At 43.5% G+C, this 22,824-nt stretch overlaps 1 protein-coding gene across 5 annotated transcripts in view; it reads left to right on the top strand.

Annotated features, from left to right (window-relative positions):
* LOC140848938 (solute carrier family 22 member 15) overlaps positions 1 to 4,441 on the top strand; it is an 89,909-nt gene extending 85,468 nt beyond the window's left edge. For 4 of the 5 annotated variants that reach the window (XR_012130269.1, XM_073234385.1, XM_073234384.1 and 1 more), the window contains 2 exons: positions 1,342 to 1,530; positions 1,833 to 4,441. Coding sequence is in view for 4 of the 5 variants with exons in the window: in XM_073234385.1 (XP_073090486.1) it covers positions 1,342 to 1,530; positions 1,833 to 1,922 (279 nt within the window). In the remaining variant the exon portion in view is untranslated. The remainder of the gene's footprint in view (positions 1 to 1,341; positions 1,531 to 1,832) is intronic. The other variant, XM_073234387.1, reaches the window with a different exon arrangement.
* Positions 4,442 to 22,824: the final 18,383 nt, after the last annotated feature.

The raw sequence follows: 22,824 nt of genomic DNA, 5'->3' as shown, positions 1-22,824 counted from the left end.
CTTAGTGTGGGACGTCTCTGAAACTCCACTGTAACCTCTCTTTTCTTTCTTTCCTTTTTTTTTTTTTTTTGAGTTGCAATATGCTTTGTTTTTATGAGTATCTCTCTCCATGTTTCATGCTGAATTTTAGGTTACAAGACACTTCTTGTGAAGGAGTCATGTTAGTTCTCTTCTGCAAAATTGCCCAACATTAGGGTTTATTCTTAAAGATACCCAACTTTGGATGGCTCTCCTAAACCATTGTAATACCTAGCCCTGTGTCTTTATTGATTTCTGCTAAGTTGAGAGGAGGTAAGTGTTATGGTCCCTTTGATTCAACAACACACGCATTGCTGGCCATGTTTGCATGTAGGTGGCCCGAAGTGAGATTCTCCCCTCCATCTGTCTCCACCTCCCCATCCCATCTCCTCTACCTCTTCTTCTTTCTCCACCATCTCTTCACTTTTGAAAAAAAATCAGGAAAGTATTATCTGAGGGGACATCGTAAATAGTAGTTATGCTACTCAGAATTTGGAAGTCCATGCCAAAAGGTGATAAAGCTGAGCTACTCCTGTGCAGGAATTCAAGGTGTTAATCAGCTCAGAAAGGCCTCCGAGTACCTCCTGCAAGGAATGTTCCTGTGTTATTATCTTTGAACATATTTGTGTTTAAAGGAACTGCTTACATTTTCTGGAGACTTTCTTTCAGTTCTCCATAGCCGGTGCTTATATCGCAGCCCTCTACCATGTTCAGTCCAGGTAGTTTTCAAACCTTGTGTATATGTTGGGGTTCTTTAGGGTTTTCTTTTTCTTTGCAGGGAGTTTATACCTTGAACCCCTTTGTTTCTTAGTTATGCTGCTGAGTGCATCGGGGAGTGGGTATGGGATTGTTTGGCTGATTGCAGGTTTAAGAACTTTAAGTTTGTCCTCAACAAATATTTGGGGTGTCTCCTATGTGAAGAGTATGGGGAGATCATTGTGTTATAGGCAGCTCACCTACAATGGAAGCGGAGCAGCAGATTCCCTGCAAATCCCGACCATGAAGACTTGCCCTGCTCAGGGACAGCCAAGGCTGCTGCTCCCGCAGCTCCCACCTCACGCACGGAACAGCCCGCTGCTCTGGTCCGCATACCAGTGCCGTCCTAGTATTTCCACACTCCCGTCTCTGTTTGCCTGCGGAGTCACTCAGTGATTTCCCAGCTAATTCTCTATGGGGAACGAAGTGGTTTATAGTGCCGTCTAGTGGGAGGGCACGAACTGGGGGGTAAATCTGGCAGTTCCTGCAGTCAGACTGCTGATGTCATCTGCTGGGAAACTAACACTGAGGTTTTGTTTGTTTTCATTCCACTCCTTGACCCCACAGAAATATGTGCAGTGGTCCTTACCCTTTATTGTCTTTGGAGCCACCGGCCTAACCTCGGGCCTCCTGAGTTTATTATTGCCAGAAACCCTTAACAGTCCGTTGCTGGAGACGTTTTCCGACCTTCAGGTGTATTCATATCGGAGGCTGGGGGAGGCAGCGGTATCATTACAGACCTTGGCTCCCCCCGAGGTATGGCGGTATTTGTCTTTATTGTTCAGATTTACCACTTGGATGATGATAGGTTATAGAGTAAAAAAGAATGTTCTGGTTAGATTCAATATAACTGAGCAAAATTGTTGGAAAACGAAGGTGGGATTAATGGCAGCTGATCTTCATAGAAATGAAGATCATCAGTGATTCATTAGCTTCTTAGAATGCCGTAGGGGCTAATTTGTAGGGGAACAGATTGTGTGTCAGATGAACGCGAGGGAGTAGCATTCATCTTAGGAGTGTGCTGACATTCACCAGCCTTTCCTCCGTTCCCGTTTCAGTCTGCGGATAAGGAGAGCACCCTAGGCAGTCAGAGTGAGGACGAGGAGGAGTTTTATGATGCCGATGAAGAGACTCAGATGATCAAGTGAAGCCCTGGGTTCCTCCTCTTCCGTGCCTCTGTGAAGGCAGCTGCTCCTGGGCAACTTCAGACAGTCATGACCTCTGGCCAGATAGCTCAAATGCATATGCCAGGATGGCAAGCTGGTTTTGTTTCTAGAAGTTCGATCATGTGCTTTTCCTCCATGACCTCAAGGCAGATATGGAAAATTCCTCCTTACCATTTTAGTGTGATAAGATAAACCATCCTTAAGCTTTCATATTTCACAGCCGTCCTTATCAGTTGCTCCTCACCAAGAATCCTTTGAGGCAGGTTGGTGTGAGCATTTCAGTGTTGTGCCAGAGGAAGAGCACCAAGGTCACTTCTGTGGCCCGAGGACATCCAGCTTTGCCCTGAGAGATGAAGGTGGGTCCTTGGCTCAGTTCCCAGTCTAATGGTTGGCTTGAGCTCCTGTGCCCTTTGTCCCTGAGAGGATCCACTAGGAGAAGCCGACGGTACCAAAGCCATTTTCTCAGCATCTGAGGTTTGGCTGCAGCTCCCTGTGAAATCCCTTCTATACTCCAGTTGTGTAATTCATTGGTTCCCACTTCGTCACACCTCCAGAAAAATCTCCGTCTCAGATTCCAGTACCAACAATAACTTCAAAATCAACACTAAATGATGAAGTTTTATAAAGGTAGAAGGGTGTGAAAACATGACATATTGAGTACTTGGATGTTAAGAAGAAAAACACAATTTTCAATAAGTAATAAAGAAAATCATCTTTCACAATGTTTTCTTTGCTTTGTGTTCTGTGCTGTATAGAGAGAGAGTGGGGGCAATATTTAGGAACTTGAACTCCTGTAGCCCCGATGAGCTCCTGCCTGTTTGGTCAGAATGAAGAGCACAGTAATTTCACAGGAAATGCTGTTATTTCATGAAGTACTACCAACTTTCAAGTAAATCAAAATCATACTTAGTTTCCTAAAATCAAGTGCTGGAAATATTTCCCCATGAAACTTGAATGTCATCTCAAATAAGAGGATCAGCCTGGCACCAAGCTTGGGCAACATCACTTTAGGTCACTTTCCCAACTAGGAAGATTTCTGTGTCTTCATATTTCCACTTCTGCTAACCTCTTGGAGAATAAGAAATTGCATTAGAAGTAAAAAAGAGACTTCGCTGAGACTACTTCTGGAAACCTTGGAGGTTTCACCCCCAATTTGCTCTGATTCTCTCTGTCCTCTTCTACATTAACCTCTTGGTTTGCACTATCAGCCTGTACCTTTGTGTTATTTTTATGTCTTTCTGCCCCTGATTACGTACTGGGCTTTTCATGAATATGGGTCATCTCTACTACTGTTTATTTCTCTCTGCTGTGCATAGAACATGGGTCTAGCCATATTAAGGACCTCAACAATATTACTACTTTTAGCCATCAGGAAAACTGTGAAACTCCTTCTAGTATCATTTCTATAAATCCCAGACAGATCTGACCCAAACCCCCCAAACCGCAGAATCCTGCTTGTCTTTTCTGGAAAATGGAGACCCTGCTACCAACAGGAGAGGAAAAGAAGAACTTAACAAAGGCACTTAGAAACTCTTCTTCACTAGTCAGGCATTAAAAATAAAACAGCTAACTAAGATATACGTGATTTTTGGTTGGTTGGAGTTTTCTTTGTATTAAAAGAACAGTACATCCCATTATAGACAATTTGGAAACTAAAAGTTAAAAAGGCTATCACCAATTGGCCCAACACCCAGAGACGACCAGTGCGTGGCTTTGTTTTATCTGAAGACCATTTGGGAATCCATCTCTCTGTTGGCATTAGGGTTCTCTCTGCCTCTGACTAAATAAATGACGATTCCACTAGTTCTGTTCCTGGGTATCCTCTTTTCCCAGCTATGGGTGGAAGAAGGGTGGGAGGGATACACAGTTTGAACACGTTGCTTAATAAGGTGAGTTGCTCATGTCAGATGTGTCACTAAATGTTCATTGTTTCTAGATGGTCTTTTGGAAGTTTATAATTACTGTTTTTTCATTCCACTGCCTTTTGTAAGAACAGATTTTTTTCCTTTTGATATTACCTGTTGAATATTGATTGTAGAGAATATGTACACGTGTACATGTTTGTGTTGTACACATCTGCATTGATTAAATTATTGGAAAATTTTTAGTTCATAGGTAACATATTTTGTGCAGACCATTTGTAAAAGGTATGTATCCTTTTTAACTTTTTTATTGTATTCAAAATAAAATTTCTTTTCTCCTCAAAGCTGCAAGGAAAATATAAGATACATAAGAAATGCCAGGGTTTCTAGGGACAAAATTCTTGTAATAGCTTGTCAAGAACTGTGGCACACATGTATATGTTGAAAGAAACTGTGTTGCACTTCCTGATTTGGTGAGTTAAAAATCGCCCATTGAAAATGTAGTATTTGTCATTTGGCTGCTTTCAAGCAATGTAGACATTCTTTAGTATTTTAAGATGAGCAAATAAACTAGAAGCAAATGAAAGTTTCTTGGGCACTGTTAAAGTGAATAAAATCTGGACAGGTATTTTTTATCTATCTGTTTATCTCTTTATTTATTTATTTATTTATTTATTTATTTATTTATTGTTTACAGACTCAAGGAGTCCCTTGAACATACCTGGTTATTGAGTTTTTTTAAATTAAGGTGTCATTGATACACAGTCTTATGAAGGCTTCCCATGAACAGCATTGTGGTTACTACATTCACCCATATTATCAAGTGCCCCCCCGACACACACACACCATTGCAGTCACTGTCCATCAGCATAGTAAGATGCTACAGAGTCACTACTTGTCTTCTCTGTGCTATACTGCCTTTCCCGTGACTCCCCTAAATTATGTGTGTTAATCATAGTGCCCTTCAGTCCCCTTCTCCCTCCCTACCCGCCCTCCCACAGCCCTCCCTTTTGGTAACTACTAGTCTCTTCTTGGAGTCTGTGAGTCTGCTGCTATTTTGTTCCTTCAGTTGTGCTTTGTTGTTATACTCCACAGATGAATGAAATCATTTGGTATTAGGACAGGTATTTTTAAAGGAGGTCAAATTGATAAGGATACTTTCAGTAGATTTATATTCTAAACAAAAACATTGAAATAATTCTATCATATCAGAATTAAAATACAGCTTTCCAATACAACTTACTCCATTATAAATTCTTATTATATTGCAGGTTCTAAAATTGAAAGGTGTCTATTAGGGATTTTATTTTATTGAGGTATCATTGATATACATTCTTACGGAGGATTTCACAAGACAAACAATGTAGTTATTACATTCACACTTATTATTGAGTACCTCCCATATCCCATTGCAGTCACTGTCCATCAGTGTAGTAAGGTGCCACAGAATCACCATTCGTCTTCTCTGTGCTACACTGTCTTCCCCATGACCCCACACATACCATGTGCACCAATCATGATACCCCACAATCATTGCCCTTCTCCCTCCCTCCCACCTGCCCTCCCCAACCCCTCCCCTGTGGTAAATGCTAGTCCCTTCTTGGAGTCTGTGAGTCTGCTGCTATTTTGTTCCATCAGTTTTGCTTCATTGTTATACTCCACAAATGAGGGAAATCATTTGGTATTTGTCTTTGCCTGACTTATTTCACTGACCATAATATCTTCTAGCTCCAACCATGTTTTTGCAAATGGTAGAATTTGTTTCTTTCTTATGGCTGAATAGTATTCTGTTATGTATATGTACCACATCTTCTTTATCCATTCATCTACTGATGGACACTTAGGTTGTTTCTATATCTTGGCTATTGTAAATAGTGCTGTGGTAAACAAAGGGGTGCATATGTCTTTTTGAATCTGAGAAGTTGTTTTCTTCAGGTAAATTCCAAGGAGTGGAATTCCTGGGTCAAATGGTATTTCTATTTTTTGTATTTTAAGGAACCTCTATATTGTTTTCCACAATGGTTCCACAATGGGTTTACATTCCCACCAGCAGTGTAGGAGGGTTCCCCTTTCTCTGCATCCTCACCAGCATTTGTTGTTCCTAGTCTTTTGGATGTTGGCCATCCTAACTGGTATGAGGTGATATCTCAGTGTGGTTTTAATTTGCATTTCCCTGATAATTAGCGATGTGGAGCAACTTTTCACGTGCCTGTTGACCATCTGAATTTCTTCTTTGGAGAAGTGTCTGTTCATATCTTCTGCCCATTTTTTAATCAGGTTATTTCCTTTTTGGGTGTTGAGGCATGTGAGTTCTTTTTATATTTTGGATGTTAACCCCTTGTTGGATATGTCATTTACAAATATATTCTCCCATACTGTAGGATGCCTTTTTGTTCTGCTGATGGTGTCCTTTGCTCTACAGAAGCTTTTTAGCTTGATATAATCCATTTTGTTCAGTTTTTATTTTGTTTCCCTTGCCCAAAGAGATGCATTCAGGGAAAAGTTGCTCATGTTTGTATTCAGGAGATTTTTGCCTAGTTTTCTTCTAAGAGTTTTATGGTTTCATGATTTAAATTCAGGTCTTTGATCCATTTTGAGTGTACTTTTGTGTATTGGGTCGGACAATAATCCAGTTTCATTCTCTTGCAGGTAGCTGTCCTTTTTCCCAGCACCAGTTGTTGAAGAGGCTCTCATTTCCCCATTGTATATCCATGGTGCCTTTACTGTACATTAATTGACCATATATGGTTGGGTTTATATCTTGGCTCTCTAGTCTGTTCCACTGGTCTATGGGTCTGTTCTTGTGCCAGTACCAAATTGTGTTGATTACTGTGACTTTGCAGTAGCGCTTGAATTTGGGGAGCACAATCCCCCCTGCTTTATTCTTCCTTCTTAGGATTGCTTTGGCTATTCTTGATCTTTTGTGGTTCTATATGAATTTTAGAACTATTTTCTCTAGTTCATTGAAGAATGCTGTTGGTATTTGGATAGGGGTTGGATTGGATCTGTAGATTGCTTTAGGCAGGATGGCCATTTTGACAATATGAATTCTTCCTATCCATGAGCACGGGATGTGTTTCCATTTATTGGTATCTTCTTTAATTTCTCTCATGAGTTTCTTGTAGTTTTCAGAGTATAGATCTCTCACTTCCTTGGTTAGGTTTATTCCTAGGTATTTCTATTAGGGATTTTCTGAATTAAACAAAATGCACGTGATTTGGCTTCTAATGAGTTTAATAAAGAATCACAAAACATAAGCCTTTTTTGTTGGACAGGATGTGTCAGGATGCATAGTAACATCTTTGACAAATTGGACAAATGTAGACTCTGCTAGAAATTATGGCTGTATGTGGAACAAGGGCTGTATACAAGTTTGGGAGTCATGGGCACAATTAATAACTATAAAAATATTTTTTAAAAGAGGAAAATACAAAGAATAATGTATTGCTTGAAATTAATTAATGTAGTACAGTGAAAAAGAAATAGATACATAAAGATTATTTGCCTAAAGTCAAAAGGCTATTTTAAGACATATGGTGAATTGGCACACAACATCTCTTCACCTTCCTGGTACCTTGGACTTCAAACTTTCTTGATCATGACCCACAATAAAAAAATTTTTTATGTTTTCCTTCTTATTCTCTTTCCCCTCATCCTCTTTACAAATGTGTGTGTGTGTGTGTGTGTGTGTGTGTGTGTGTGTGTGTGTGTGTGTGTATGTGTGTGTGTACCTAAAAGTTTCACAATACTTATTCCTGTTAGGCACACTGATAACATATATTCTGTTCTGTTTCATTTTTTAAAGTGCCACTTGTGACTCATTAAATTTATTTCATGACCCACTAATAGGTTGTAGCCCATACTTTGAAATCCATTGTTCTCTACTGCAGAGGCTTTAAAGCTAAAATTTGCGTTTCCCAAAGGCCCTTACAGATAGGCTTCTCAGTGCAATTTAGTTTCCATCAGTATATACAGACAGAATTTGGAAGGTGGGGGTGAGATGGAGGCCATAATTGTAAAGCATTGGGATTTCCTGCTGGGTTTCACAGTGGTGGAGGCCTTTGATTTTGGTTTTATCTGCTGGCCTCCATAGTGGTGAAGGCTTTTCATCTTGCTGAGGCCGTTTCTGCAGAGATGTTGACAGTCAGGGGCAGTATCAATTAAAATTTTGAGATTTTTAAATAGAACACAGATTGAGTGAAATAGAACATAGAATAAGACAGAGAGAAAGCAAGATTTTAACATAGAACCTGGCAAAATAATTCTAGTGTTCATACTTAAAAGATCCAAAAATACTTAGGACAGTCCTGAAAAATAAGAACAAGCAGAAGGGACCTGACTTCCCAGATACTGAAACTTACGAACCTAAGTATTACTGCAGCGATGGAGGAGTAGATCAACAGAACATAGAAGAGATCCCGGAACAATACCAACTGTAAAAAGCAACTTGGCATTTTTTAAAGATGGCATGACAAACCAGTGGGAGAATAGCAAAGTATTCATTTCTTGGTGTAGGAACTATTGGGTTTCCACATCAAAGAAAGTAAAATTAGGTGCTTTCTTCTCACTCTACAAAGATAAGTTATAAATGAATTGAAGATCTAAATGATAAAAGCAAAACTATAAAACTATTATAAAGTGATAGAGGAGAATATTCTTAACAATCTTGGGGGTAGATGGATATCTCAGAACTAGAGGTGAAAATCACAAGTCATTGTTTTTAAAAAAAGATTGCTATGTTTGACTACATCTAAATATAAATTTTCCTCCTATATGGTGAAACAACACAAAGTTAAAAGAAAAGCAATAAATTGGGAAAAACTATTTGCAACTTCTGTAAGAGATAAGGATCAATATGCAAAATATATCAAGAATTGCTGCAAATTATAAAAGTAATAGGAAAACATAAAAAATACTGCTAGGCAATTCACAGATGAAATGCTCAGCCTTGCTAGAGGACCAGGGAAATGCAAATCGAAATAACATTAAGATATTTAAAATCACTAGGTTGGGAAAAAGGAGTCATAAAATCAAATTTTGAAGATACGAAGAAAAAGGATTTACTTATATCCTGATGAAAGCATACCTTTTCTCATCACCTTGTCAGTAGCAAGGCAGGTTGAATATGAACATATTTGATGATATAGAAAGTCTGCTCTGTGTAGATCATGGAACAGTTTTCAGTATTTTTGACTGTATAAGAACAGTGTTTTTTCACTGTGACACACACAGTGCACACATCTACATGCACATTTGTATAACCAAAACAAAGTTTTAAAAAATTATATCCTTCCTATATACATTGCATTGTATTTTCTATTCCATTTCACTTTGAAATGAAAAGAACACTGGAAAACACATGAAAGTGATTTCACAGTAAGCAAATCAAACCATGCAGTTGCCAAAAGGGAAACAATATTTGCCTTACTACTTGCCTAGTGCCCATGTGTGGAGATATGTACAAAAGTGTCCATTGTTGTTACAGTAAAACAATGAAATTAAATACCTTCAGCAGGGAAGTGTATAGATACACTTTTATATTTATAGAATGGAATGGAACATAGTACTGTGTTTTGAAATGCAGGGATTTCAAAAATGAACAAGATGTTGGCATCTTTGCTAAATCAAAGTCATTTCATGGTTAAATTCTTTAGTGAGTGCTGGAGTACTTCCTGATTACAGACATGCAAATATTTTGTGCCACACTTTACAGTTAAGACTTGATATTCTGTTGCAAAAATAGAGAAATCTCACTGTTACTCCCAGCCAGATGAAAAACTATCCCTCTTCCCTATAGGTCTAAATTTCTCTTGAAAAAGAGCTTTGCTTCTGTGGAAACATTTAGATAGCTTCTCTGCTGAGAACCTAGAGCTCTGTAGTATAAAGAAAGCTTAGAAGAGATTATTTGTTTACTGAAAATGTCAAGGACAGATGCAGCCATATTAGTAACAAAATAACTTCAGTCTAGACCCCACAGAACAACTGATTTTAAATAGAATAGATTCTAGTGGAATTGCTTTGTCTCAAAATACAACTTCAAAAAATTGAGTGAAATGATTGTGTAAGATGGACAAAAATATGCACAACTCAACTTGGAGGAGAGTTTAATAAATGATTTATTTACCAATGTGGGCAGAGCTTCCAGAAACCACAGAAGAAAAGGCAGTAGTGAGAAGGAACCCATTGATAACCATCAACACAGCCTCCTGAGTCATGAAACAGTGAGGAGTGGACCCAGAGAGGTAAACAGCAGATACTCAACAATGGGAGGAACTTGCAAGTTGGTGAACATCCATCACATCAGATGATTAAGGTTTTAAAATCACTGCAGCTAAGCTAATCTTACTGATGAAAACATAAGTTATTTGCTCCCTAGAGCTACTTTTCTTACAGAGGCATTTCACCATACACGGGATATTTGGTTTCCTATTTGCTATTGTAGGTGGTATGTGTCCTTTGAATTGCATAGTAGGATTAAGTTACACGTATATGAATGTAAACGAAGAGACACGAGTGTGTTTTATACTGCCTGCAACTGGAGTGTGATCTGCCAGACCACCTCCATTACCCACACTAATTCTTTCAGGGGGTACTGAAGAAACACCAGTAACAACAAGGATGATGTCTCACTATTTTGTGATCCTTTTTGAGGAAGCAAAGATTGACTATCATGAGCTAACCTTTCCATAAAGACTCCCAAGGACCCTTTTTATTTTACATAAATAATAAGGCAGTTTCCTATTGCTTCTGTAACAAAGTACCACAAATTTAGTGGCTTTAGGTCAGACAAATTTACTCTATTATAGTTCTGTAGGTCACACTACAAAATGAGTCTTCAGGGGCTAAAATGAAGGGATAAGCAGGGCTGGTTTCTTCTGAATTCTCCAGAGAAAATTCCATTCCTTGTCTCTTTCAGCTTCTGTATGCTGTGGCATTCCTTGGTCCTGGCCACATCACTCAAACCTCTGCTTCTGTGGTCACATAGCCTTGTACCCTGATCTCCTGCCTCCATCTTATAAAGACATCTGTGGTTACATAGGGCCTACCTAGATAATTAAGGCTAATCTTTCCATTTCAAGATCTTACCTTAATCACATCTATAAAGTTCCTTTTGCCATAAAAGGTAACATTCATAGGTTCTAGGGATTAAAATGTGGATTTCTTTGGAGGTGATTATCTAGCCTATCACCATATCATTAAGGATCCTAAGTAGACAGGACCTGCTGGACTCTTTGGTGTATAATTGTAAGTTTTATGGAATAACCTAGACATTGTTGGAAGAAGCCAGATCCAGATGATGGGTAACAGCCTCAAATCTGCATTTATCATGAATATTATTGACCTATTTGGCTGAGCCTGAAGTCTCCCACTTATTCCTTGAAGGAATGAACTGCTTACAAAATAATCTAAACCTACGAGACCTTGTTTCTGAATTTTATTTGTTGCTGTCCTAAAATTTTCAGCACTTATCAAAATCAATTCTGTTATCACATCTACCTTTATTTTGTGCTCTTAAGCAGCCTGTAGTTTACCATTATAGTACTTGCAGTACTTAAGCCTGATTTCTTCCCAGGATTTTCATAGGCCATGAGTTCTAGGAAAACTGTGTATATGTCCTTTCTTTTTTCCTACTGCCTGTCAACCAGTTGCAGTGGACCCGAGGTGTCACAGGCTTTCAAATATTTTTGAAGAAATACATGAATATCTCACCACTATTCCAAATGAGCTCTATTGCTACATTGCATTCAAAAGCCAGCAAGGACTGTATCTTACTCTGTTAGGGTCTAGGACTCCGGGGTTTCTCAGAGAACAAGACACATGGACACGGAGATGAAAATCTAAGCAAAGTCTTTATTCAGCCAGCAAGCTGGGGTCGACAGCACCTCCCCTGACACGTAGGCCGAGTCCGAGCTGCCGACCCCAAAACAACTTTGGGTACTGATTATATAGGATCTTCACAGCAGTTACACCAAAGCCCGCGCACTTCTACAACTAATAGGTTTAAAACACACTCTATATTGTAACCAATGGGAAACATTGTAACCTTTTTAGGGAACGCGCCAGTTGCCTGCCCGCTTCAATTGTTATCTCTTGCTTACCCAAGCATGTCTGTGTGACTTATCACGGGTTACATCCCCAGGCGTTCCCAAGCTGTTGCCCACTTCTAGTTATCTAACTTAGGGTAGGCGCATTTCTCAGAAGCCTCGGGTAATTTACACAAGAAAAGACTGGGTGGCTCTCGCTCTAGGCAGTCAGGTTAAGTGTCATTAGTTCTTTTTCCTGACTTGATGCTCTCTGCACTCCATTACATTTCCCTCTTTTTCTTGATAAGACTAAGGAATCTTCCGCAGCGGTGTCTAGGGCCTGATATTTTTGGCAAAGGACCAGGAGTTGGATGGTGTCAAACCTCTCCTGCACAAACTTAAGCAGCCTGTTTATTATACACAGGCCGATGGTAAGCAAAAACAGCAGGATGACCAGTGGCCCTGCAACAGCCGAGAGGAGGGTAGCAAACTATGGCTTGTGCTTGAACTAAGACTCAAACTAGCCTTCGCTGCTGCTGCTTTCATATTCTTTACGCCGCCTGTCAAGATCTTTTTTTAGTTTGGCTAAGGAATTTCTGACTGCACCTGTCTTATCTACATAGAAACAGCATTCTTCTTTTAGGGCTGCGCATAGCCCACTTTCTTTTAAGAACAAGAGGTCCAGGCCTCTTCGGTTCTGTAGGACCACCTCTGACAAGGAGGTGAGGGATTGCTCTAGGTCTGATATTGACTGTCGGAGCTGTTCTAGGTCCCTGTCGACTGCCAGCTTCAGGGCTGTGAGCCCTTTTTCCCGCGTCACAATGGCTGCGACCCCAGTGCTGGCCTCTGCTATCTCTAGGGAGAAGAGGGTCCCAATGGTCAGGGCGGTAACAACCTCCCTCTTGCTCCGGTGGGGGCTCAGCCTTTCTTCCCAATAAGAAAGGAGAGATTCATGAGAATGATACATTAGGCGAGGTAGAATGGCCACCAGCACACAAAACTCACTGTTAGCATTGAACACAGAGGTGGATAGGCGTGTCTTTGAGCAGAGCCACCAGCCCGAGGAGGGTATAATCTACTTTCTCTGCTCCCACGTAGTGTTATTATAGGAGGAGCATAACTGGCTCTGGGTCGTTGGGACTGTGCCTACACACGTACCAACGACTGAGACTTGAGCGATTGTAAGTCTCCATGGTCTCCCGTCCCAGTAAGTGGGATGGGAGTTGTTGATAGTGTAGGAGCCATTTATCTCGATTGCTTCATAGAAGGGGGGTGAACTTGGGTAGCATAGCCAACAGGGATCAGTGAGGGAGGAAGTGGTGTGGTTAAGAGTCTCTACCACGGCCTGCACCATTTCCCACATGGGATTAACTAACTCGGAGGGAGTGTGCTGGGCCCATAACTCAGAGGTCGATGGACCTGGTCCTCTCGTGGGCTCTGGAGCAAGCGTTCTGGTCGGAATTTTCTCATTTTTTTTGCTCAGGCCCTTGTCCTGGATTGAAGGTTTCTGGGGATTTATAACTCGGTTGGGACCTACGGCGGCGGTGGGTGTTGACACGGTTAATTTAATGATGAGGGTTGAGTCGGCATGCCCCTCATATTTATAATACACCATTCCTCACGCTAGTCCCTTTATCCAGCGCGATACCTCAGTGTTTTTGCCCGTCTCGGTGAATTGAACTCTTACCCAATCTTGGTCTGTTTTGTCACAAGCCTTGGTTTTGTAAAGGGTCATAGGCTGGTGACGAGGGATGCCCTTGTTGACATAAGTAAATTTGACAGAATCGATTTTTGTAACTGTCCATCTCCAATCTCCATCGTTCGAGGTTACACAGTCCTAGCTGGCACAAAAGAAGTCATGCCCCCCCCCCACAGTGCCTTCTTTTACCTGTTCCTGGGCCAGCATAAAACTCATGGGAGCGAGCCAAATTTGGAGGGATGGATCGGTAAACGGGGTTGATCTGCCGAAAGCAGAAATACAGGTCAGGCCACCAGGTTCCGATTGGTGCACTGTGTTGTGTGGAGTTGATGACTTCCCCATTGTCGCTATCAATCAGCATCCAGGTCAGGTTCCTTGGTTGATGGGGGTTGGTGCCTCTGATCCCCACAGATGTGGCTCCTGTGAAGATCTATACTAAGGAGCTTATTAGCAGGATCTCTTTCATCTTCGGCTTAAGTGTAGTTTTAGGGGATTGGCAGGATGCTGCTGCACTTTCTACTCTTCTTTTCGGTTCCTTGGATCGTTACGAGGTAGGATCTGAACGTGGGTGTGGTGCACCCATGGAGCGATACCATCAACCTTGAGAGCAGTGGGGGTGGTAAACAATACAACGTAAGGTCCTTTCTACCTGGGCTCAAGAGTCCTCACTTGGTGTCTTTTGACCTATACCATATCCCCTGGGACTATGCCATGTTCCGGGCTCGGAATTTTCCCGCCTTCATAATATGCTCTGATCAGGGGCCAGATTTCCTGCTGCACTTTAGCAAGAGCTTGCAACACATTCCGATAGTCAGGGGACAGGTCCTCTGCACCGGGAAGCTGCACTCGCCGGGTTATGGGTGGAGGGGCCCTGTACATTTTCTCAAATGGAGTTAAACTATGTACATAGGGGGAGTTCCGAGCGCGGAAGATGGCTAAGGGAAGGAGGGTCACCCAGTCCCCGCCAGTCTCTAATACTAATTTAGAAAGGGTCTCCTTCAGGGTCCGATTTATTCTTTCTACCTGCCCAGAGCTTTGTGGGTTATAAGCACAATGTAACTTCTAATCTACTCCCAAAGCTAGGGCTAGTCCTTGCAGGACTTTGCTAACGAAAGCCGGGCCGTTATCGGAACCTATTGCTTCAGGGACCCCATATCTGGGGATGATTTCTTCAATTAATCTTTTTGCTACTACCTGGCTAGTCTCATGCTTGGTTGGAAAGGCCTCTACCTACCCAGAGAAAGTATCTACCATAACCAGCAAATACTTGTATCCATACTTCCCTGGTTTTATTTCAGTGAAGTCTATTTCCCAATTCCTCCCTGGAGCCCTCCCCCTTTCCCGGGTACCTACCGGGTGCAGCCCTCTTGGGACTGGTCTTAGCATTGCACAGCTACTGCATTCCTTCGTGATCTGACGAGCTGCCTCATTCTGGTGGGGAAACACTAACTGAGCGGACTGGAAAAGGCTGAGCAGCTTTTTCCAGCCTAGATGGGTGGACTTATGCAGATTAGCAAGCATGTACTGCCCCAATGCTTCTGGCAGGATCAACCTACCTTCTTGGTCCTTACTCCAATTTCTCTCCCCAAACACTTTCTCCGAGACTTGTTTCTTAATCTACTCAAGATCTTGCGGGGAATACTCAGGTTTGGGTGGCAAGGCGGGCAGTTCAGGTATGGGTATTTCGAGGGCTGCAAGTACAAGGGAGTCCGAGAGGGCTGCCCTCTTAGCTTCCGCATCAGCATGGCTGTTGCCGATGGCCTCAGGTGTCTTCTTTGATTGGTGGCCTGGTACATGTATAACTGCTACTGCTTTGGGTTTTTCGACAGCAGCTAGTAGTCTTTGGACTTCTTGCAGATTCCTCAGTGCCTTCTCTTCCATGGAACGGAATCCTCTTTCTTGGTAGATGGCACCATGTACATGGACAGTGCCAAAGGCATATCTGCTATCTGTGTAAATGTTGGCCCGCTTCCCTTCTGCTCTTTCCAGGGCCTCAGCGAGAGCAATAAGTTCCGCCTTCTGTGCTGAGGTGCCAGGGAGCAGAGCTGCGCTCCAGACAACTTCCCCTTCGTGGGTTACTACTGCTGCCCCTGCTCTCCTGACCCCCTCCTGCACAAAGCTGCTCTCATCTGTATACCAATTTAGCTCACGGTTTGGTAACAGTGTGTCTTTCAGGTCTGCTCGCACCTGGATAATTTCGGAAAGGATGTCTCTACAGTCATGGCTGGGGGTCGTCAGATCTGGGTCCGGCAGAAGGGTGGCAGGATTTAGGGTTACCGGGTCAGAGAAGGCGATTCGTGGAGAATCTAGTAGGAGCCCTTGGTAGTGGGTGAGTCTTGCGTTCGTCATCTATTTTCCTGGAGGATGCTTGAGGATCCCCTCTACGGTATGTGGGGCTGTTACTCTCCGGTTCAGGCCAAAGTCAGCTTGTCTGCCTCCTTTACCAGTAGAGCAATAGCTGCTAGGATACGCAGACAAGGTGGCCACCCGGAGGCCACTGGGTCTAGCTGCTTGGACAAATAGGCCACAGGTCTTTTCCACGGGCCCAGCTGCTGAGCCAGGACTCCTTTAGCCACTCTCTTCTTTTCATCTACAAACAGGATAAAGGGTTTTCCTGGGTCTGGCAGAGATAGGGCGGGGGCCCGGAGGAGAGCTTCTTTTAGTCTGTCAAAAGCCTCTTGTTGTTCTTGAGTCCATTGCCAGCCCTGCCCTTCTTTGGTTGCTTCATATAGCGGTTGGGCTATTTCTGCGTACTCTGGAATCCAGAGCCTGCAAAACTCGGCTGAGCCAAGAAATTCTCTCACTCACCGGGGTGAGGAAGGGACAGGGATAGTCAGGATAGTTTGTTTCATAGCTTGCGTTAGCCACTTGACCCCATTAGATATTTTGTACCCCAAGTAGACTACTGACCTCTGACAGATGTGGGCTTTCTTGGCGCTGGCTCGATATCTCAGTTCGCCCAGTTAAGTCAGCAAGTTCCCCGTGGCTTCTTCGCACTCTTCACGGGTTTCCGTGGCCAGCAACAGGTCATCTACATACTGCAGGATGTCACACACGGGTGGCTCCTGCGAAAGGGCTCCAGGTCCTGGCTTAAGGCTTCATTGAATAAGGTGGGAGAGTTCTTGAAGCCCTGTGGTAGTCTAGTCCAGGTAAGCTGCCCTTTTCTCCCCCCCCCCAACCCCCCCGGCTCTTGCCACTCAAAGGCAAACAAAGGCTGACTAACGTCAGAGAGTGGGATACTAAAGAAGGCGTCTTTCAGGTCCAGAGTAGTATACCACACATGCATGGGTGGCAGGTGGCTGAGTAAGGTGTAAGGGTTAGGCACTGTAGGATGGATGTCTTCTACCTTCTCATTGACTTTCCGCAAGTCCTGCACTGGTCTGTAATCTCTACTGCCAGGCTTCCTCACTGGAAGCAGAGGCGTATTCTATGCAGATTGGCAGGTTTTAAGGATTCCTGTCTCCAACAGTCTATGGATATGGGGTGCTATCTCTTTCTTAGCCTCTTCCGGCATTGGATATTGCCGGACCCGAATGGGTAGAGCCGCGGCTTTGAGTTGAACAATGACCGGGGATAGGTGTTTAGCGAGACCAATTCCTCTGGTCTCAGCCCATGTGGAAGGGAACCTCTGTAACTAAGAGTCCATTTCTCCCCAGCCCCCCTTTTCTTGATCTGCCTGAAACAGATGATGTTCGTTGGCCAGGGACAGAGTTAACACATGCGCTGGTTGTAGGGGCTGCCCTTCTTTGTCCATGATTTTTATCCCTTCAGGTTCAAAATGAATGCACGCCCCAACCTTGGTTAGTAAGTCTCTACCTAACAACGGTGTGGGGTTCTCAGGTACGACCGGAAATGAGTGAGAGACCTGATGCCTTCTTAGGTCTACTTTTCTGCTAGTGGTCCAGGCACATTTCTTGGACCCTGTTGCTCCCTGGACTATACTTGTGCGTCCTGGGTTCAGGGGACCGTGGGCCTGGTTAAGAACTGAATATTGTGCCCCAGTATCTACCATGAACCCAATGGGAGTCCCCTCTATGCACAGGGTTACCCAGGACTCGGGGAGGGGTGCCGAGCCCTGTCCCCATCAATCTTCTTCTCCTAGGTGCAGGGTCTTAACAGGGTTCCCTCTTCCTTGTTCCCTCCTTTGGGGGCACTCCCTCTTCCAATGTCCATATCTCTTACACAGGGCACATTGATCTCGTCCTAATCGGGATTGGCGGGGTCCTGTTCCTCGAGGTGGCCTAGGGCCCTCCTTCACTGTGGCCAGGAATATCCTGGCCATCTCCTCCCTCTGCTTCTTGTTCTCGCTCTTCTGAAATTCTCTGTCTTCTTTCCTATTTTTCTCCTGCATTACCCATTTCTCTTTCTTCAGCCTTTCTTCTCTATCCTCCGGAGTTTTAGCATTGAAGACCTTCTCCGCCTGCTGCAGCAGTTCCCTAATAGAGATCTCCCTCAGGTCCTCCCACTTGTGGAGTTTTCTCTGGATATCGGGGGCTACCTGGTTGATGAATGAGAGGACTACAGCTGATCTATGTTCCTCTGCTTCCGGTTTTATGGGGGTATACTGCCTGTAAGCGTCAAACAGCCTTTCCAGATACGCGGCTGGGCTTTCCATTTCCCCCTGAACAATAGTTTTTACTTTAGCCAGGTTAGTGGGCCGTCTGGCGGCTGCCCGGAGACCAGTCATCAGAGTCTGGCGGTAGACGCGGAGACGCTCCCTACCTTCTGCAGTCCCGAAGTCTCAATCCGGGCGCGTAAGTGGGAACGCCTCGTCGATGATGTCCTGGAGGGTAGTGGGTCTTCCATTCTCTCCAAGGACATTTTTCCTGGCCTCATTGAGGATACGCTCTCGCTCTTCCGTCGTGAAGAGAGTGCGGAGCAATTGCTGGCAGTCGTCCCATGTGGGACAATGAGTAAACATAATGGACTCCACTAGACCTATAAGACACTTGGGCTCCTCTGAGAAGGGAGGGTTCTGAGTCCTCCAATTATAGAGGTCACTAGATGAAAAAGGCCAGTATTGATATTGTTGAGCGATGCCTGTACCGATGGCACGCACAGGCGTACCGGCACTGCTCTTTCTGAGGTGGAAGAGGGAGCCTCCCCTTCTTGTTCCCTGGCCCCCCGAGGCCTTAACTGCATTCTTCCTGTTCTACCTGGTGCCCAGCGTGGGGCCAGGGTGGGGGAGTGTGGGGAAGCTCTTTCTGGCCGCTTGCCTCCCTCTGCTGAAGAGTCTGGGGAAGCTGCAGCCGCCTGGTTCCCGCTGGGTTCCCCAGCCTCGTTTTCTATCCTCCCGGCAGCTTCACCCCTCTCCTCCGCATATGGGGGTGGCTGCTCAATCGGCAGAAGGGGGTAGAGTGGAGAACTGTCGGGGAGGACAGGCGGCGCACTCGGGTGCACAGGATTTCTGGCCCTGTGATCAGAGGGCTTTAATTTTTCCTGAGCAACTAGGACGGAGGTCTTTAGTGGGTCAGTATGAGATTTCCCCACTAAAAGGGGCCTCAGCCAGGACGGAGGATTCTCGGCTAGATTTTCCCAGACCAAGATACAGGGGAGTTGGTCAGGGTGGCCCTCAGGGTCTGGTCGGGAGATAATGGTTTTGACTTTGCCGATATGGTCCAGGGAAAGAGACCCCTGGGTCGGCCAGCTTACTCCAAGGGAAGGCCACTCGACTGAGCAAAAGGTGTCAAGCTTACCCTTCTTGATGCCAAGGCTCATATTTAAGGCCTGTTCTTTGACCTTCGGGAAATGGGAAAGGATCAGACTCTTAGGAGTAGCCTGAGTCTGACCCATAGTGAAAAAGAAGAAGAAAAAGAATATGAGGGAGACAAAGGCGAAGGATGAAGATGCCACTTCAAACAAGATGACTGTTGTATGTGCTTGCGAATGCGTGCCTGTCGTTGCACAGTTTTTCTTCTGCAGGGGATGCGAATTTATCTGGGATTCACGGCTGTGACCCCCTTATCCTGTCACGGGAGTCTTCTAGCAGCGGGCGCCCTAATGGCTCTTAATTGCCCGACCCGTGCCCGCGGGGACTGATGTAGTGGCAGAAAGGAGGAACGGAGAGAGCAGGAGAACCTTAGAACAAGGAAACTTAAAATGAGAAGCGCAAAAAAATATATAAACCGAAACCAAAACACAATAAAACAATCAATGATAACACCAAGCACACACACCACATCTGATCGCACTCGTTCCGACCGGTCCTTCTTTCACTCTGGTGCGCACCACCCTCACCACTTTCAGAATCCTCAAAAACTCTCGTGATTCTCCCGAAAGGCGTCCACTGGGACTGCCGCAGGGTGACGAGCTCGATCCTTTCCTCCTCGGGCGCCAGGTTCCTGCCGATCAGACTTGCTTTCCTAAGGCCGAGTCACTCAGACCCTAGGGCCAGGATTAGTCACCTGGACTTCACCCAGGGTCACTAACCCAGGGGCCAGGACTACCAACCCGGACTCTCTCACTCGGGGTCACTAACCCGAGACCATACACGGGATGGCGACTCCCGCTTTATAATGGATTTATGCAGACACGAGGGGGCGACCCTCAAATTACACTGCCCCGTCTGGACAATTAGACCTTGCCTCCAGCCGTCCTTTGTTCTCAGGGAAGCCGCACGGATCCCGAACGAGCCCCCAAATGTTAGGGTCTAGGACTCCGGGGTTTCTCAGAGAACAAGACACACGGACACGGGGATGAAAATCCAAGCAAAGCCTTTATTCAGCCAGCAAGCTGGGGTCGACAGCACCTCCCCTGACACGCAGGCCGAGTCCGAGCTGCCGACCCCGAAGCAACTTTGGGTACTGATTATATAGGATCTTCACAGCAGTTACACCAAAGCCCGCGCACTTCTACAACTAATAGGTTTAAAACACACTCTATATTGTAACCAATGGGAAACATTGTAACCTTTTTAGGGAACGCGCCAGTTGCCTGCCCGCTTCAATTGTTATCTCTTGCTTACCCAAGCATGTCTATGTGACTTATCACGGGTTACATCCCCAGGCGTTCCCAGGCTGTTGCCCACTTCTAGTTATCTAACTTAGGGTAGGCGCATTTCTCAGAAGCCTCGGGTAATTTACACAAGAAAAGACTGGGTGGCTCTCGCTCTAGGCAGTCAGGTTAAGTGTCATTAGTTCTTTTTCCTGACTTGATGCTCTCTGCACTCCGTTACAACTCATCTTATTAACTCTAAGTTCTAACACAGTATCTGGGATATGGTAGGCATTTGTTAAATTTTTTAATGAATGGATGCCCAGACACAAGGCAGTTAAGGTTAGTTTAACTGGTCCATCAAGTAACGTACTCAGAAGAGATACTCTTCCCCAAAATCAATTTGAGAAGGGGTATATGGATTATTAGCTCTGAGAAAGCCACTTATGGATAGCTAGACCTTCAGTCTACCTTAACCTTCTTGTTACCCAATCTCACCATTTTGTGAAGAATTATTAGAAGACATTCAGGAGACAGAAATTCCTCTCAACAAGGTCTAAGATGTCTACTTTGAAGATGGAACTAAGCAAAGAAGTATTGATTGTTAAATAATAATCTTGTCCTTATATTTATAGACTTCTCACCAAAATACTGTTTGGTACTCAAAAAACTACTGAGTCATGGAAAAAATTAACTTGGTGATTTCTTTTTTTAAGCCAAGACATCTCCCTGCTCCCAGAGGGGCAACCTACCCTATGAAGGTACTCTTTGGAGGAATTTTTCATATAACTCTTGATATTGTAACACTCAGATCTCCTGAAATAATTCATCTAGTGGGAACAATGCGTAAAATTGTCAAATGCTGTCAATTTAATTCCAGGTATTTGAGGGATCAGCACATTCAGGAAAAAACTCATTAGGAATTATGTCAATTTCTATATTTTTTTTCTGTTTCCTAGGTAACTGAAAAGCTGACTGTTATGCTGACTAAAATATATGTCGCCTTTGGTTTATCAGAGAAATGCTTTGTTTGAGGAATGAATAAATACCTGAAAACAACAGAGTAAAGCCTAAGGGGAAAGTTGAACAATTAGACCAATTGTATTTATTTATTCTTCCTAATATATCCTAGGAGAAGCTATTCATTAATTGGTATGTAGGTTCCAAAACACCTTCAAGAAGAGACACAGCATAGCAGACACATTTCTCACAGTGCAAGAATTTGTGATCTTCCCAATCTGATGCATCAGGAGAGGGATGAGTCTTGATAAGGATTCAGCTGATAGGAACAAAAATGACTCAGTAAAAGGTTGAAGATCTGGGGCGGCAGCAGAGATATTTGGGGGAAAAAATAGTCTGAGAGCAAAGTTTGTGTTATTTTAGTTTTTGATGTAAGTATTTAAGTTAATCAACAGAATAGACATGAACAAGTTTAGTTGCCAAAAGTGTCATAAAATGAGATCTAATGAGAGAATGGAATGACCACCTACACTTTGTCTTTCAATGTACTTTCAAGCATTTCAACAAATCCCCATAGCTTTAAGTTTATTATAGAAAGATTGCATAAAACATGAAAAGATTTCCTTAACTAGTTCCTGGTATTCAAGACATTACTTCTGGGGAAAAATATCAGATTTATTTATTATCATATATTTTGAGTATCTACCATGTCCTGCTTCCAATTCTAGGTGCTGAGTTAAGAGACAGAACATGTATTTGAGCTTTGTTCTAAACAGTTAATATTCCTTGGCACATCTAATCAATCGTAAGAAGAAAACTGAAATGTATACTATTAGTTCCATTTTATAGATGAGAAAACAGAGGCTCTCATTAAGCAATTTAGCCAAATCATGCAACTAATAATGGGAAAAACCTGGATTATTGGGTTTTAGAGGTCACTCTGGTGACTGTATTATGCTGTAATTGTTAAGGAGCTCTTGAATGTTTACCTGGCCTTGTGCTTCCATGGGCTGTTTAATGGTGATGATGAGAGTGCTGATGGTAAGTACCACACACCAAGGTCCGTGCACCATGTCACATGTTAAATACATCCTGTGGTTGTCATATAATTCTTACAACAACTCTGTATGTAGATTTATAATCCCTGCTTTGTTGATGACAACAATAAAGCTTAGAGGCATTAAATAACTTTCTCAGGGACACAGCTAGTAAGAGTCTGTGCTATGTCTAGATTCTATTCAATGCCTTGGCATTTAATCACCCCTTCTGACCTGCCTCCTGTGAAAGAGAGTTAATTCAAGAGAAAAAAAGAGACATTTCTGTTTCAAAGACTATTAAAACAGCTCCAGCTTCTCAGGACAACTTGCAGGAAGGAAGAACCGTAAACTGAGAACAGACACTGGTGG

This window comes from Manis javanica, chromosome 4, assembly GCF_040802235.1.
Source record: "Manis javanica isolate MJ-LG chromosome 4, MJ_LKY, whole genome shotgun sequence".
Classification (NCBI taxonomy): Eukaryota; Metazoa; Chordata; class Mammalia; order Pholidota; family Manidae; genus Manis; species Manis javanica.
The sequence above is the reverse complement of the archived record's forward strand: the minus strand, read 5'-3'. Positions and strand labels throughout refer to the sequence as shown.